This window comes from Bidens hawaiensis, unplaced genomic scaffold (assembly GCF_021521415.1).
Source record: "Bidens hawaiensis isolate Kalapana, Puna unplaced genomic scaffold, B.hawaiensis_p1.1 tig00001721_1, whole genome shotgun sequence".
NCBI classification, from domain to species: domain Eukaryota; kingdom Viridiplantae; phylum Streptophyta; class Magnoliopsida; order Asterales; family Asteraceae; genus Bidens; species Bidens hawaiensis.
Genome location: NW_027491098.1, coordinates 2,209,756 through 2,226,930, shown reverse-complemented (window position 1 = coordinate 2,226,930; position 17,175 = coordinate 2,209,756). Strand labels below are relative to the sequence as shown.

The 17,175-nt window shown below is 35.7% G+C and overlaps 1 protein-coding gene and 1 pseudogene across 1 annotated transcript; one reads left to right on the top strand and one right to left on the bottom strand.

Moving 5' to 3' along the window:
* Positions 1-1,293: 1,293 nt before the first annotated feature.
* LOC143596076 (receptor-like protein kinase FERONIA pseudogene) lies at positions 1,294-4,517 on the top strand (annotated as a pseudogene).
* A 4,287-nt stretch (positions 4,518-8,804) lies between these two features.
* LOC143596095 (general transcription and DNA repair factor IIH subunit TFB4-like) lies at positions 8,805-13,571 on the bottom strand. The gene is made up of 11 exons (XM_077074958.1): positions 13,503-13,571; positions 11,373-11,446; positions 11,159-11,253; positions 10,817-11,075; positions 10,684-10,730; positions 10,509-10,592; positions 10,365-10,418; positions 10,226-10,294; positions 9,211-9,287; positions 9,039-9,134; positions 8,805-8,944 (listed from the first exon to the last, which is right to left on the bottom strand). Exons 2-11 carry the CDS (start codon positions 11,401-11,403, stop codon positions 8,875-8,877), a joined length of 882 nt encoding a protein of 293 aa, XP_076931073.1. The 5' UTR covers positions 11,404-11,446; positions 13,503-13,571; the 3' UTR covers positions 8,805-8,874.
* Between the last annotated feature and the right edge of the window lie 3,604 nt (positions 13,572-17,175).

Genomic DNA, 17,175 nt, shown 5'->3' with positions numbered 1-17,175 from the left:
TTTTTTTCCTACAAGTTTTGTCCTTTACGCTAACTGGGTTAGAAAAAGTCAGTTAAATGCCCTCACGTGAGACGCATGTGAGGGCATTTTTGTCTTTTCGTCTACCTGCAACTTCTTCTTCCTCTTTTCTTCTTCCCCCTATCTCTCCTCTCATGTGCATCCACCATCACCACCCACCTTCTTCTTTCAACATCCAAAACCCCACCACCACCTGTTGCCGACTGCCACCACTACCCACCACCTACCGCCGCCACCATCACAACTGGTAATCGATGGCACCGTCCATGTTATCCATGGCAGCGGCTCGGAAACTGAACCTCCGGGAGGTTGCTCGGAAACTGCTTCATCCTTGCGGCTCTTTCTCTTCTTCCCGACAACACCAAAACCACACCCTTTCCGCTACTGTTACTGTTACCTGTGCTACTAACTCCGATGTCAGTTTAATTGAATCTGCCTGATTTTTATTTTATTTACTTGCGAATTTTAGGTTTTTATGTTTAATTGCTTGTTACAGACGGTAATATTAGCTCCGATTGATCATTCTCCTCCGGTTAATTTCGATGACGTCACTTCTGACGTAGATCCGGCCAAGGTAAGTCTCACTGTGTAAGTCTCACTGTGTTTAATTCTTTCAATGTGGGATGGATTTGAGTCAATTGGAATTAGGAATTACCGAATTCGGATTCGGATTACAGGAATGGGGCTAATTTGGTGGTCAATTAGGTCAAGTTGTTGACTGAGTTTGCTCAAAAGCCTATTTAATGGAGTTTGTAGTTCAATTTATGGATGACTTACAGTTTTAGTTTTTTTTTTTAATAAAATTTATGTTATAATCTTCCATGATTCTTTCTGGCTGGTTTCTGACTTAACCATTTTTACCACATGAAATGCTGTTTATGTATGTGATAACATGGACGGTGCCATCGATTACCAGTTGTGATGGTGGCGGCGGTAGGTGGTGGGTAGTGGTGGCAGTCGGCAACAGGTGGTGGTGGGGTTTTGGATGTTGAAAGAAGAAGGTGGGTGGTGATGGTGGATGCACATGAGAGGAGAGATAGGGGGGAAGAAGAAAAGAGGAAGAAGAAGTTGCAGGTAGACGAAAAGACAAAAATGCCCTCACATGCGTCTCACGTGAGGGCATTTAACTGACTTTTTCTAACCCAGTTAGCGTAAAGGACAAAACTTGTAGGAAAAAAAAGTTTAAAGTACACCACTTGCAAGGAAACTTAGAAAAGGACACGAACCGTAATTCGTCTTATTTTAAAGGACAAATTTTGTAATTCTGTCTTATTATATTAATCACTAGATTACTCCTATTGGCCAGTAGCAAGACTTAAGAAGACTTTTCAAGTCAACCACCCAATCCTTTCACTTGTAAGTTTCAACCGTAAATACTAACCAACATTATGATATATACTTTATAAAAATAAATAAATAAATTCCTATTTATATTGCCACACCAACCAACAAGAAAGCTAACTAGCATTATGCTTTCCTTCACTTTACCGCTCTTTTCTTTGCTCCTCTTCTCCTCCACCTCCACCACCACAGCCGCCACCACCCAACCGTACAACGCCACCGACTACTACCTCGTTGACTGTGGTTCCTCCACCACCAATTCGGACCAAATATGGGATGGTGACGAAAGTGCGACCTTTATACCCTCCAACATCACCACCACCTCATTTTCATCCACCCCGCTTCAACGCGACCCTTCGGTCCCCCAAACACCTTACTCCACCGTCCGAATATTTAATACTTCGTTCACCTACGCATTTCCGGTCTCCAAAGGCCCCAAATTCCTCCGTCTATATTTCTATCCTGCCACCTATTCCAACCTCAATCCAAACCAATCTTATTTCTCAGTATCATCCAATGGCTACACTCTCTTAACCAACTTCAGTGCTTTCCTAACCGCCTCCTATCTGGCAAAGACCCGATCCGATGCAGGAATCAACGGACCCCAAGTTCCTAACTTTGTCAAAGAATTCATCATTTATGTAAAGGATACACAAGCCCTAAATGTTACCTTTACACCCGAACCCAACTCATATGCCTTCATCAACGGTATCGAAATCGTTTCCATGCCCGAAGATCTCTACTACAACTCTAACAACCTGAAATATGTTGGGATAGCTAACGGGCCCGTTATCGGTAACGACACGACGCTTGAAAATATTTATAGGTTAAACATGGGTGGAGGACATATATCGGGTACTCAAGATACTGGTATGTACCGGTCATGGGAACAAGATAATAAATATATATACTCAGCAGCAATTGGGTTGATACCTGTATATGATCAGCTGGAGCCGATTACCTATACCACGGAGACACCGAATTATACTGCACCTGAGCTAGTTTATCGAACCCAAAGGAGTATGGGAAATATGTCTAATAAGTACAATCTGACTTGGACACTTCCTGTTGATTCTGGGTTTTATTACTACCTCAGGCTCCACTTTTGCAACATTATACCACAATACAATAGAAGTGGTCAGGTGGTTTTCAGAATCTTCATTAATAATCAAACTGCTGACGAAGAAATTGACCTATTCCAGTTAACACAAGGCAGCGGCTATCCGGTATTCAAGGATTATGTCGTGTTTGTTCACGACCCCGATCGCAGCAGAGGCAAGCAGGAGTTGTGGGTCGCAATGCATCCTAATCCCAGCTATGAACGATTTGGTGATGCTTTTTTAAATGGTTTGGAAGCCTTCAAGTTGAGCATGGCTCGTAGTCTTGCTAGCCCAAACCCAGATGTTAGTAGTGAATTCCCACAGCCAAGGACTGCAACTCCCACAATACAGAACACAAAGAAAACTATGTCTTATGTTCCCATAATTGGTGGTGTTGGTGGAGGGTTAGTCTTGTTGACTGTTTTAGTTCTTGTAGTTTTCCAGAGAACACGTGTCAAACACTTTGGCAAGCCAGACAAATCTACTGAGACTTGTGATCCATCATTGCCGTTAGAACGATGTCGTCGTTTTTCACTTATGGAATTAAAAGTTGCTACTTGTGAATTTGATGATGGATGTGTTATAGGAAGAGGAGGGTTTGGTACAGTGTACAAAGGGTACATTGACAATGCTAGAACCGTTGTTGCAATCAAACGGCTCAAATCGTCATCCAAACAAGGTTTTCGTGAATTTAGAACAGAAATAGGGTTTCTATCAAAACTACGCCATGTACAACTAGTTTCCCTAATTGGATACTGTGATGATGAGGGCGAGATGATACTGGTGTATGAATACATGTCAAACGGAACACTACGAGAGCATCTATATAAGAAAAACAACCCTCCTTTGTCATGGAAAAGACGTCTTCATATTTGCATAGGTGCAGCAAAAGGGTTGCAGTATCTTCACACGGGTGCAAACCGTGCAATAATTCATCGGGATGTCAAGTCCACAAATATCTTACTGGATGAAAATTGGGTTGCTAAGTTGTCTGATTTTGGATTGTCAAAGCTAGGCCCTAAAGACCAAACGAAAGACCATGCTAGCACAATGGTGAAGGGTACCATCGGGTATGTGGATCCTGAATATTATCGGAGGAAACAAATCACTGACAAGTCTGACGTGTACTCGTTTGGAGTTGTTTTGCTTGAAGTGTTGTGTGCAAGACCTGTTATCAATCTAGAGTTACCTGATGAACAAGTGAATCTTGCAGAATTAGGGAAATCTTGTTATCGAAATGGAACCCTAAATGAGATAATTGATCACAACCTAAGTGGTGAGATTACCCCGAAGTGTTTAGCGAAGTTTGGTGAGGTGGCATACCGTTGCTTGAATAAGGAAGGAATTGCACGCCCGTCTATGGATGATGTGGTTTGGGAACTAGAGTTTGCATTGCAACTGCAAGAAGATGCTGAGAAAATGGGTGACATGGTTGGCGAGGTAGAATTAGAAAGTCGACAGCTTTTACTCAGCATGCAATCAACGCCAATCACAATCGAGGAATACGAGTTACTGGGTTCAACTGGAGTGGCAATAAGACATGGCGCGTCATCTACCGGCACTTTGACGGAGATATCGCAGCCAACAGGAGGCTGATATAACTTTTCTGGTGAAGATCACAAGTTTTGGTTCAAATTTTGTTCATTTGATGTCAATAGTGATGTGATTAAATTATGCATGATCACTCCTTTCATGTACAAATTGATTTCTAACAATTATGTAACAAGCCTCAATCACAAGCCTTTATACATGCTTCTAGAGGCCTTAATGACATGTTACATGTCAAAATTTAGTTATGTAACAATTATGAAGCCAAGATCGATTGGCATTATTACGAGTTTAGTGTAAGAAAATGATGTGTAAAATAAGTAGCTGTGTAATCTTTTAAAGAGTGATTCATAATATCAACAATAAGATTCCGTTTAAGGTTGTCCTCACAATAAGACATTTTGAGGTTACTATTAAAAAAAACAAGACCGAATTGTCCCTCCGAAACAGCTTAACCACTCAATAAATGGTGTCAAAGTTGATGGGCTCATACATTCCAGAAAATGAAATGATAAAGACAGGGTTTGAATTTAAGCGACACATATATGGAATAACTGACAGAAGACTTTAAAAAAATGCCTTGCTTAGATATGAGGAAATAAATTATTGGTCATTCTGTATTTCTTTAACAACACTCGGGCCTCGGGGCATGGTATAGTTATTACAAGTGAAATTTGTGGAACAAGGTTGACAAGAAGTATGATGCTTTTGAAAGGAATTGACAGTTGAAAACATGTTTGATTTAATTCGGCGGGCGAAATGTTTAAACATACAGACAGCCTGCTTATCAGATAGACTAAAAGTAACCTAGATCACCATATTTTGAGCAAAATTCATAAGAATACACAGTTTACAAGAACAAATGATATACTGAAACAATTATTATATTGACATTAGGATAATCAGTAAAAAGGAAATAAACTGTTAGGGCCAGAATGCTATGAGACAAAACATCGAACACCTGGCGTGCATACACACTAAAAATCATCCAATACATGCACTAAGCGGAAAATGGATAGTCCGATGAATATCATTAACAGTTTAGGAACTTGTATAATAATAATTATCTGATTGAATAAGAAGAAAATGTGTGAAAACAGGATGAATGCAAGCGTACCTCTGAGAGAGAATGAACAATTTGCCGAAAGCAGATTGTGTTCAGACTTCAGACTTATGTTTATATCCATAACTCCTCGGTAACGGCTGTAAACGAATCGAACCAAAGGAAGTGTTGTTCATGTTTGCTTGTTTAGCATTAAACTTGTTCATGAATTATTTATGAACGCTAACCGAAGAGAAAATCTTGTTAGTTCGTTAAGGAAGTGAACTCGTTCACAAACAGTTCACGGATGCAAACGAAAATATGTTGTTTAAGAAAAAAACAACATTCTTGTTTAGTTGTTACCAAGAATTCAAAACTTTAAACGTAATCATGTTCGAGCATTCCTAACCCATCCCTAGTGCCTGTTATTGAGTTTTTTTGTAAAGAATGAAAAGGAAAGGAAAAGCAAGGATAGTTAAAAAATGGGTGTTCTTGAGTTTTTTTTTTAAGATGGAAAGGAAAGAAGTATGAGGAGTTATGAGAGATTAAATTGATATTTTTTCCCAATAAATTATCCTCTCAAAAATACGCTCATTACTAAGGATAAAAATGTTATCCTTTTCGTTTCCTCTAATTTCTTCAAACTCAAGAATACACCTAGGGGGTGTTTGGCCTAGCTTTTTTAACCAAGCTTATAACTTTTTTTAGCTTTTTTTAATAAAATAAGCTTAACTTGGTGTTTGGCTTAGCTTTTTAAGCTTATGCTTATTAGCTTATATAAGCTCATTTTATGAAGCTTATTTGAAGATGGTTTTTTAGCTTATTTGATAAAAGCTTATTTGTTTAAAGGTGTAAATTACTCATTTGTCCTTAAATGGTGGTGGATTGGTAATCATTACTCTAACAAATTAAAAAATGTTGGATTTAACAACTTATTAAGACACATAATTAACTTATAGAATATAAGCTAATCCAAACACTTAAAAAAGGCTTATCAAATAATAGAAAAAAAAGCTATAAGCTAATTTTATATATAAGCATAAGTTTAAAAATAAAAGCTAGGCCAAACACCCCCCTAATTAAAAAAAAATTCATTTCCTTTTCTTTCTTATCCTTCCCTCTCCTTTCATTTTCTTTCTTTGGTTAGAAAATGTAGTTATTTTTTGTAGATTTAAAGAAACTTTGGTTGTCCATATTTATTTTTTTAATATTTTTTGAATTTGTTATGAGTATAGTAGAGAGAAAACTGTAATGATAAATGTATAAAAATGTAATTTAATTGAACATGCGAGAGAAATATAGTGTTTTGTAATGTAATAATATAGATGGGGGTGAGGAACGGGGTGGGAATGCTCTTAATATAACAAAATCTTTTAGCTAACTTGCATAAACAAACGAACATAAATGAACACATCATCGAACATTCACGAAGACATATTAACGAACACAACCTATGTTCATATTCGTTCATTTAACTGAATGGACAAAATTTCTTGTGTTTTGTTCGTTCATTTATCAAATAAATGAATGTAAACAAACTTTCCGTCAAACGGTTCACGAACTGTTAGTTTATCGTTCGGTTCATTTGCAGCCCTAAACTAACGTGATCTATGGTACTTATAGGTTTAACCGTTTAAGACAAAAGAAACGTAACTTCATACTTTACACTAAATATGGTAAAGGTAAAAAAGTTATGGTCCAATTTTTATTTTATTTTTTTGAATTTTTTTAAGGTATGGTCTATTTATAATTCAAATAAAAGGATCCAATTATAATAAACAAGCATGTAAGCGGGCACAAGCTGCGCCGCCACCCCTTTTTGAATGGCAAAACCGATCCTACTGAAAACAAACTTATCATTCTTCGGCGTCGTTGAGTTACTGTGCACGACCCGCTGAACTCGTTTTAGAAATGTGGCAGCATCGGGGGCAAGAGACCCAAATGTATCAAAAGCAAAAGGAATGAAGGCGTGTTGATTCTCCACACACGTCTTCTCGTGCTTAGCAATTTTTCCTGCTTCTGCCTTTAGCACGACCTGCCTAGCAACAACCCGGTGTCCCTAAGCCCGACAAGAAGGGACACCCCCGTAAGGTCCACACAAGCATCCCCCCCTCCGCCCATCCAAACACAAGAATGTCCGCTGGTCGGAGAGTAGACCTTCCTTCACGCGGATCCGACAAGAAATTCACAGGAGCCTCTTTTCTTGCCGAGATTCCCGCCCGTTTTAACACATCACAAAGGACATCCCTGACCAAATCATGTATATATTTAAACCCCGGGAGTTCTTTGCAATGAACCGCGTGTTCACCAAAATTATCTAAACAAGCCTTAAGACAGACCGGGCAGGGCTCATCAACTGGGAACATGAGGATCATTAAACGATATTTAAGAATCGCTCGGTACTCCACTGCTGACATGTGCTGGCCTAACCCTTCGATGGAGGTGACAGTCAAAAAGTCTTGAACATGAGGAGCCTAAAGACATTCTAATACCGCTATCTGACGAGAGGATATGCCAAACTTTTCTCCCAAACTTTGGACAGTTTTTTATAAAAAAGAAAGTTGTGACACTTAGGCTTAGACAAATGTGTATATTTATATGTTAGATAATTCTTAAGAGTTTAACAATCGACATATTCACTATCGTGCTTCTCACTATACAATGTAATGATCGTTTTTTGCAAATCATCTTATTAATCGGGTAGTGATCACTACTCTTCAACTTCTCACTAAACTAAATAAATAGTAATCAACTACTATTCAACATCTCACTTAATGGATAATGAAAAGTGATCACCACTTCAATCTCCCTTTTATTATGTTGATTCATTAATTTACATGTCTTTACTCTTTACACTGTATTCTTAGGTTTAAAATACAAGGAAAAGAAATGATAAGATAAAATAGGAGAAAAAAGGAAAAAAAATTATATACTTACAATGAATTCTCGAGTTAAAATAAAAGAAAAGAAAAAGAAAGTGTTAATTACATTTTTGAGTTAGATCGGAAGGAAAAGATAGAGAAAAAATTGTAACTTTACAATTATGTCCTCATAGTAACAAGAAAAAAAGAATTGAGATAGAATAAATTAGTAATATTGTAATAGGCTATAAACTTTTAATTCACAATCATGCCATATTTGACTAGAAAGTTTTGAAGGAAAAGAGGGTCAACTTTTCTTTCGATTCTCTTTCTTTTCTTTAAAAGAAAAAAACTCAAGAATACAAAAAGAAAAAATTTCTTATTTATTTTTTTAATTTCTTAAATAAAAAACTCAAGAAAACAATCAAGAAAACAATGTTAGTGTATATTTCTATATAAATTTTCTTGCTCTCTTATATACTAGGTTAACATTCAATGGATACAATCACTCAAGATATATTAATGATACTTTGGAATTTTAGTGTGCAATAGATTAGGAAGTAAGGTGTTTAAAATTCATACAGTTTCTCCCTGAACTTTTTGTTACTGACATTTTAACCCTGAACTTCTAAAATGGACAGTTAAGCCCCTAAACTTTAGATAAAGACTGTTTAGCCCCTGATTTTTATTTTTGACATACTAGCCCTTCAAATTTTAAGATAATGCCAGTTTAGCCCTGTAACTTTATGATAATAACAGTTTAGTCCCTGAACTTTTATAAGGACCAAAAGAAAGAATGTAATTGACTCTTGAAACACAAAAAAGATGTAATAGTAAAATTACAAATAACTTGCAATCAATTAACTTAACGGTTGAAAATCCAAAGTTACAGTTATTAACTGCAAAACTGTTACACAAATCTGCAGCATCAAACTAAATCATAAAATGCTGTTCCCGATTTGGCTCAATAATCGGTGCCTTTTCTCTTCTGATTCAATGTCGAGACGCTTGTTTGGGGTTGACCAAAAACCGACCTGCATCCCAATACACACAAGCCAATAATAAACATGCATACATCAACCGCAAACTAATATTAATATGGATGAGAATAAATATGCAAAAACTCACCCACAAGTTGAACATTTCTTGTGATGCTTGCAGAAAATAGACAGACAAACAGAGCAAATGTATCCCATGTCGATTGTGTTTTTGTGACAAAAACACCTGTCATATAATTATATATGTTCAAACACGAGCTCAAAATATTGATGTTGTAGATAATATATGAAAAGCCACTTACGAAGCACGGAAATCAACACCTACGGGCTTAGGCAGTTGCAAGAAGCTGCGTGAATGTAAATCTGTTGCAAATACTGTCTGCATGAAAAGAAAAACAGATTGTTTGCAAAAAGTATCAAGTTGGTTCGGGTCAAAAATTGTTCTCAACAAAATAGGTTTCGGTTGTAAAGGGTAATTTTAGAAGAAGTAACAACTTGGTTCTGTGCAAAACTTGTTCTGACCAAGATGGGCTCGGGTTCAAACGGGTCACTTGAAAAAGCACCAACTTGAATCAATTCAAAATGTGTTCTAACCAAAAGCTGCTCGGGTTGAAACGGGTCGTTTTGGATAAGTATCAACTTCGTTCATGGTCAAAACTTGTTCTGGCCAAAATGGGCTTGGGTTGAAACGGGTCATTTTGAAAACTAATGAAAAGTACCAATTTGGTTCAATCATAGCTTGTCCTGACCAAAATGGGCTCGGGTTGAAACACAATTTGAAAAAGTATCAACTTGGTTCAGGTCGAAACTTGTTCGAACCAAAATGGGCTTGTGCTGAAACAGATCATTTTGAAAAAGTATCAACTTGATTCAGGTCAAAACGTGTTCTGACCAAAATGGGCTCGGATAGAAACGGGTTGTTTTAGAAAAAGTATCAACTTGGTTCGGGCCAAAACTTGATGTGTCAAAACTTGTTGCTGATCGAAACGCGCTCGGGTGAACACCGGTCGTTTTGAAAAAGTATCAACTTAGTTCAAGTCAAACTTTGTTCTGGCCAAAAAATGGGCTCAGGGTTGAAACAGGTCAGTTTGAAAACATATCAACTTGGTTCAGGTCAAAACTTGTTTAACGGTCTCGGGTCCAAACTAGTTCTGACCAAAACGTGTTGAAAGGAAAGAATCAACTTGGTTTGGGTCAAAATTTGTTCTGCCCAGCACGGGATCAGGTTGAAACAAGTCATTTTAGAAAAAAGTATCAACTTGGTTCCGGTGAAAACTTGCTATGACCAAAACGGGCTTAGGTTGAAATGAGTCATACCGTTAGATACTGAAACAATCCATCAAGCTGTTGTGGCTTCAGATACACACCTCCGGTTATATAAGAAGCCTGCAAATACACATATTATAAACAATAATATACACTAACAACAAGTCAACGATATGAATGTATGTGGTACCTGTTGTAAAAATGCTGAATGATGTGACCCGATAACACAAGAATCTATAGGTACCTTTTAATATATATACACAGGTTCACAAGTGTCATTTAAATAATATAATATCACTAACAAAATATATAAATACAATATATAGTTATATACCATTGATCTCTGGGCAGAAAAAATTGAATTCATGATAGCAACATATTGTCCCGGTCCATCTTGTGATCCATGCATACACAAAATCTGCAATCACTCATGAAAATTAAATAAAATACAAAGGAAAATTGAATATGAGATGGCAACAATTTAGATTTTGTAAATGCACAACGATTACCCAAGGTTGTGGATGAAGTGACCCGGAACGAAATACTCTTTGTATGTCTGATAATATTATTGTTATTATAAACAATCTAATCACAGTAAACCATACATATAAAATATATAAATGTAAATAGATGAAAGGATACAACAGAGTGCCACTGAATAAGATCCAGAAAGCAAGGAAGACCCGATCCCATCAAATGCATCATTATCATTATTGCCATTACTAAGCTCTTCATCTTTAACCACAAACTCCTCCAGTTTCTGCAACAGGGTCTCGACTCTGTGGTTTGTGGGGCCCGATGAAGAATCGTATATGTAAGCACACGAGTTTAAGCCAGTGGCTATCACCATAACTTGATTGAGTTGGTTTAGAAGAAGAATTGAATTTAAGAATGAAATGACCTACAATTAACCTTTAAATATTTAACAGCACTTTAAATATTTGATAGATAGTGAATGTGAAATAAAAATTTTCTACGGTTTACTTGAGATAGGAAGTTGGAGAACGATAAAGGGGCAGCTGTTGAGCTCCAGAATAACGGGTTTGTGTCAATTAATACCATTAGCAGGCTGACATCATCTGTGATTAAGTTTAAAAGTCAAAATTAAAATAAGAAAGATAGATCAATGAATGGAGATGATGATGATGATAATAATAATAATAATAATGGTTTGGAGAATATGCATGGATAAATTTACCTGTGTATTGCTTTGATGAAACCGGTGTCATACTTGGTTTGTGTTGTTAAGGACAGATTTTCTGGTTGATCTAACTGAAAACCAGTTAACAAGAATCACAAAGTTAATCAGTTTCTAATAGAAGATGGAATTGGAGTTTGTGAAAAATCCGATATCTTTAACTGGTTTTATTAAAGTGATAGACAAGACCCAAAAGGTTATGTTGGTTAACTGATGAAACATTTTCTTTGCCCAATAATTTCATAATTTTGTGATGGTAATGTGTATTCATAAAATATATGTGATTCTGCACATACATGCTGTTTGTAGAAAATATAATCATTACTATGAAAAAAAACCAAATAATCAATAACCTGCACAATCAAATTCTATGAAAACTAGGTCTTGGATGACAGCTAAAACTATATGATTTAACTAATCACATACACCAAACAAACAAACAAATTAGACATATACCTATGCAGCTAACTGTCATGACCATTGTTTCCTTGAACCAAATGTACAAATATTAAATTATTACAGAGCATATACATCTGTGAGTTCTGAACATAAAATATGAAATTATCAAAGAGCATCTCATATATTTAGAGTTGTACTCATACTTTAAAACGAAATCCATCTTTCATCAAACAGGTGGAAGCATATTAGGTTAAGAGGATTCCACAACACAATTTTTTTGTAACTACCTTGTTAATTGTGAAGAAAACCCAAAAAGAAAGCAAGAAAACGTTCACGTATTTCACAACGAATTCGGTTATGGAGGTGAATCTTAAGCAACAACATTTGTTGAAATGCTGCACTATTATTGCTCAGAAAGCTAACGGGTCTAGATAATAATGGTTTTACTTTTCACTAATTTTACTTTGACACAGTATACATTTTGTCCGTTATTGTTAGTTTAAACTTCAAAGCATTGAAAATCCCCTAACTTTTTGGTTAGTTATCAAAATTGAAAATAATTTTTTAGGCTATTGTGTGTAAAATGGATGGGTCAGACCAGGTTGGATAATGGGTCGTTTTATATAATGGTCATTTTAGTGCGAGTAGGAGTTCAGAATTTATAAATTTACAAGAAACAAAAAAAAAAGAACGCTGCAATTTGATTTGAGCTCCAAAAGCAGTACAAATTTCGACACTCAGAATACAATCTTGAAAGCGCTAGACAATTTGATTTGGGTGGTTTCTGTTCCCTTAAGCTCTACAACCAATTGGGATTATAGAAGTGTATAATCATAGTTTAATAAGAAAGCCCTAAAATCAATTATGACAAATTATGCTTCTTGGGCTGTAAAAAGTTTACGCCCTGCTTGCGGTGCGCTCATATAATGTATATATGTGTGAACCCTCGGGTGGGCAAAAGTGAAATTGCACTAATTTTGACGTTATTTTACTTATCTCGTGAAAATAAAGTTAAAAGTGGCGGAAGGTTAATCATGCATCATGTGGTGGCGCTGATAGCCGAAAGACAAGGGTACATGCACCAATTGGCGGTGTCTCGATGGTTGAGTGTTATGTGCCTTATGTCCAAGGCTTGATGCAAAACTACTATCGAGGCGGGGGTCTCACCGGAAGCAGCCTCTCTATCCTTATGGGGTAGAGGTAAGGCTGTCTACATCTTACCCTCCTCAGACCCTGTCTACATCTTACCCTCCTCAGACCCTACCATAGCTTTGCTATTGGTGGGATATACTGAGTATGATGATGATGATGATGGGCTGTAAAAAGTTTGACCTAGATTTTCTTCTTAGTCTTTCATTTTGATTTGGCTTTCCCTCCTTCGGAATGAACTGGTTCTTTTTACCTTATCATAAACCCAATTTTCTAAACATTCCGAGATTTAGAAGACATCAAATTTGCAGACTTATAAAAACCAAAAAGCATTTTGAGGACTAGCAAAATCAAGAAGGTGGGCAAGACAAATGCAATTCCTACTTCCTGCTCATCGTCACCCGTTAAAGAATTTAATTATATTTTGTTCAGCCAAAATAAACCAGGAATTAACAAAAGAAGCCACTTTCAGTGATAAGCATTCTAAACATATACTCAGATGGGTCTATTTCTAAATTTAAAATAAGTAATTGGGATTATTGGAGTGATACTTTAAAAAAGAATCTGTAAAAGAAAACTTACTGTTGAGGATGTCGATCAGGTTGTTGATGTAGATGAAAAAGTGTTGATGATCCAATTCGCAAAATGAAACCCTAACCAATAAATCAAAAGTTGTAAGGATAATATTAAAAAGAAACCTTGACGTTGATATTTTTATGATAAAAGGGAAATCAGAAGCATTCTAAGCATTTACTCAGATGGGTATATATTCAAACCTACTACAATTGATGAATGCCATTGGGAATTAGCTAATAAGAAGAGTCTATAAACTCCGAAAGATTAAAAAAACATGAATTGTTGCATCTATTTCTAAATTTTATGACGATGTGGTGCAACAAAGGAAATTAAAATAGGAACAATATGATACTTGATAGAATTTAGAAATATAGGCCTTTTAAGGATTAGCGTTAGAGTATGTGAACCCGGAGTTTAGAGTAACCCAATTGTCCACGATACGGCAGGGTTTAGGGGTGTTTGGGATTCCTTATTTTCAACAACTTATAACTTAACTTTTTGAAAAGTTAATAAGGTGTTTGGTAAACCATAGCCTTATGGATTTTAACTTATTGAGAAGACAAAATAAAGGGGTTTTGAAAAGTTTGTAATTTGTAACTTCTTAACTTAATGGGTTTGAGTTACCTATTACACCCCTTTAACCCTCAAAACTCATTACACTCACTTAAAAAAGAGTGTCTTTTTAAGTCATTTTGGTTTTCCCCAACGCATAAGTTAATCCAAACATTTTTTTAAAAACTTCTTTTAAAATATTCATAAGTTAATAAGTCCTTTAAACAAAAAGTCCTTTTTCACATAAATAAGCAATCCCAAACACACCCTTAGTGTTAACCTATTCAATAAACTTGTTTGTTTTTGTTTGTGAAATAAAGTTCATTATGAAGAAAGCAAAAGAAAAACTGCCACTACACTAGTATGGCAATGCACGCAACGCAGGTAATAAGTGAAAGTACATAGGACATACCTTAGATGACCAATTTGCCGACCCCTTGTAAAGGAACCAACAGAATACGACAACAGCAGCACCAACAACGATCGAAGGCTGTTACATGGTGACGCACATCATTAGTATAAAATAAAACGACACACAAATGAAGCTCCAAAAACAACAGACAACTGGCCATGCAAACTAAAAGTATCACATGACATAAAAACACACTCTAGTAACCATACGCATTTGCCATGATCAAAGTTTGGCTCAACGCATACACAGCTGCGAAGTAGACGCAACAAACGTTAGAAGCGTACCTAACCAAACCTGGAAACAAAACAAAACTGAAATAGAATCAGCTAGTAAAAAATAGACAATATGAAATATAATATCTCATATAGCCATATTCAACGAATGAACACCATTGAAAACAAAACTATTGTTTGTGTTTGTGACCTAAATAAAAACCCTAAATCGACCACAGGTACTTCAATTTTGTTTTTATTTTTTGTTCGATCTTCCCTCTATTTTGTTTACTTAAACGTCTAACTTCTCCAATATTAAATTTTATGTCGGCAAGTTTGTTGGACCTCTGTTTACTTTTGCTCTGATATTGAAATAAAGTCTTGGATTCTGTTTTTGGATTATTTTGATGCGTTTGAGGTAACATATTTCATGCTTTTTTGATTATTATTCATCTTCGTTGAACTTTGGTCTTTGTTTGTTTGGTGGATACATAAAAGGGAAACCCTCGATGTTTTGTTTGATAAATGATGAATTGTAATTATCATGAGTTTATGGAAGAACAGATGATGCTCAAACAACACGACATTTTCCTTTTAAGCGAGGCTTGAGTCCTCGATTCAGTTGCTCAAGTCTTCTTTTTGAACAGAACTGCGATAAGCGATTGACTTATAAAATAAGCATTTTCAAGGACGATCAGACTCTTACACGCTCCGGTAATATTGTTGTTATCATTATAATTGATTGCTTTTACTTCTACTGATTATGATCGAAATGATAGCTTTATTGTTTTGTGTGGTAATATTTTTAGTGTTTTGTGGTACATATGATTGTTGATTATTAATAAATTCTCTAAAATTCATGTTTTTAGATGTCTATTAATGAACAAAGTGATGTTAATAGATACTTTTGGTGTTTAACTTTAGGGCTGATTGTTTTTCATTGTAGACCTAAAAGAAAAAAAGAATAATGATTTGGGACATGGTGTTGTATATCAGGTTACATAGAATTAGTGAACTATTACTTTCTTTAGTTATGGATTCTATTAGGAATTTGCTGAAGCTGTTGAAAAGGCGACAACTAAACTTTCAACTTTTACCCAAGCAAATATTAGGTCCATGACGCTTTTATGCTACCTACGGGTCCGAATACTAGGATTAATTCAGAGGGGTTCAAGAAAGCAATGGTCATTTCTTGAGCAAGAATTGGTATTTCAGGTATAATACTTTTTTTTCTTCAAGATTGATTTTCTAATGCTACAGAATTCTTCATGAATAGAACTTTTTTATTTGGGTGTTAGGTGATCTTCAGATAACATATTCTGCACATAGAGATCTAAGTGTAAAGTTTCAGTGCATTGCATTGTAGCAGGTGAAATTTGTTTGGGCATTTATGTCATATTTTTTAATTTTTTTTAATTCTCACATATTGGTATAAGTTGTCTGTTGGTTTAGAAACTATACTAACCCTATGTCTCCTTTAATTAGCTTCTGTTTTATTGTAATAATTTACTCATTTCATGTATTTATTTTTTTTACTTTTGTAGATTCTCATTTTAGTTTGGGTTTAGACGGGTAGAAAATGGAATTCGAGAGCATTGCTCTTCTTGCTTCTATTGAGAACAAGCAGTGTGCGATCACTTTGGATGTGCTGCAAATGGTATACCTTAGAACTCTATTACTATTTCTTATTTTTTTATATAACTTAACCCGTTTTCACCACTCACCCATTTTGCTCGCCCTTACCACTTCACTATTTATTCTAAAAAATGTCATGGGATGTGTTTCTGACTATAAAGTATTATAAAAATAGTGTATTTTGTGCATATGCTATTCAAGATCAGTTTGGGTTATGGACTTATAGGCCAAACACATGCGTAAAGATGGAAAATTTGGATTAGCTTTTTGTTTGAGACATTAAGAGAGCGATACAATTTGTCTTTCATTTCATTTCAATTTGGGAAAATATGTTCGATTACTTAAGTAAGATGAGTCGTTACATCTCATTTTGTTTGGTGACCAAGGTATGGATGATGCAGTTGTTTGTTGTGACCTGTTTATTGGCAACAAAAATGGAATGGCCAGTTGGTCGTGTTAAGGGTAAAAAATGGTAAGCTTTTGTACGGTGCGAGTATAGTGCAATTTAGTAAAACAATTATATTTTATATACTCTTTTCTAATATAGCTTGTTTTTATTTTTTCTAATACAGGGTGGGGTGAGGAGTAAGGAGATATGTCACGCTACAAACACATATATTACGTGGAACACGTTCCTGAGTAAATGACGAATTTTGGAAATGATGTAACCAACATTCTTAATTCATGTAAATAAAACTTAAGTACATACACGAATGTTTTCACTTATTGACGCGCCGCAACGCGCGCGGGTTAAATTTCTAGTTACTTACAACAATGATAATAAAACTATGATATGATAACAAAGTTCTTTTATGCTTTGCCCACAAAGAGCTTAGCGAAAATAGAGCTCTTTGAAATTGAAAGCGGT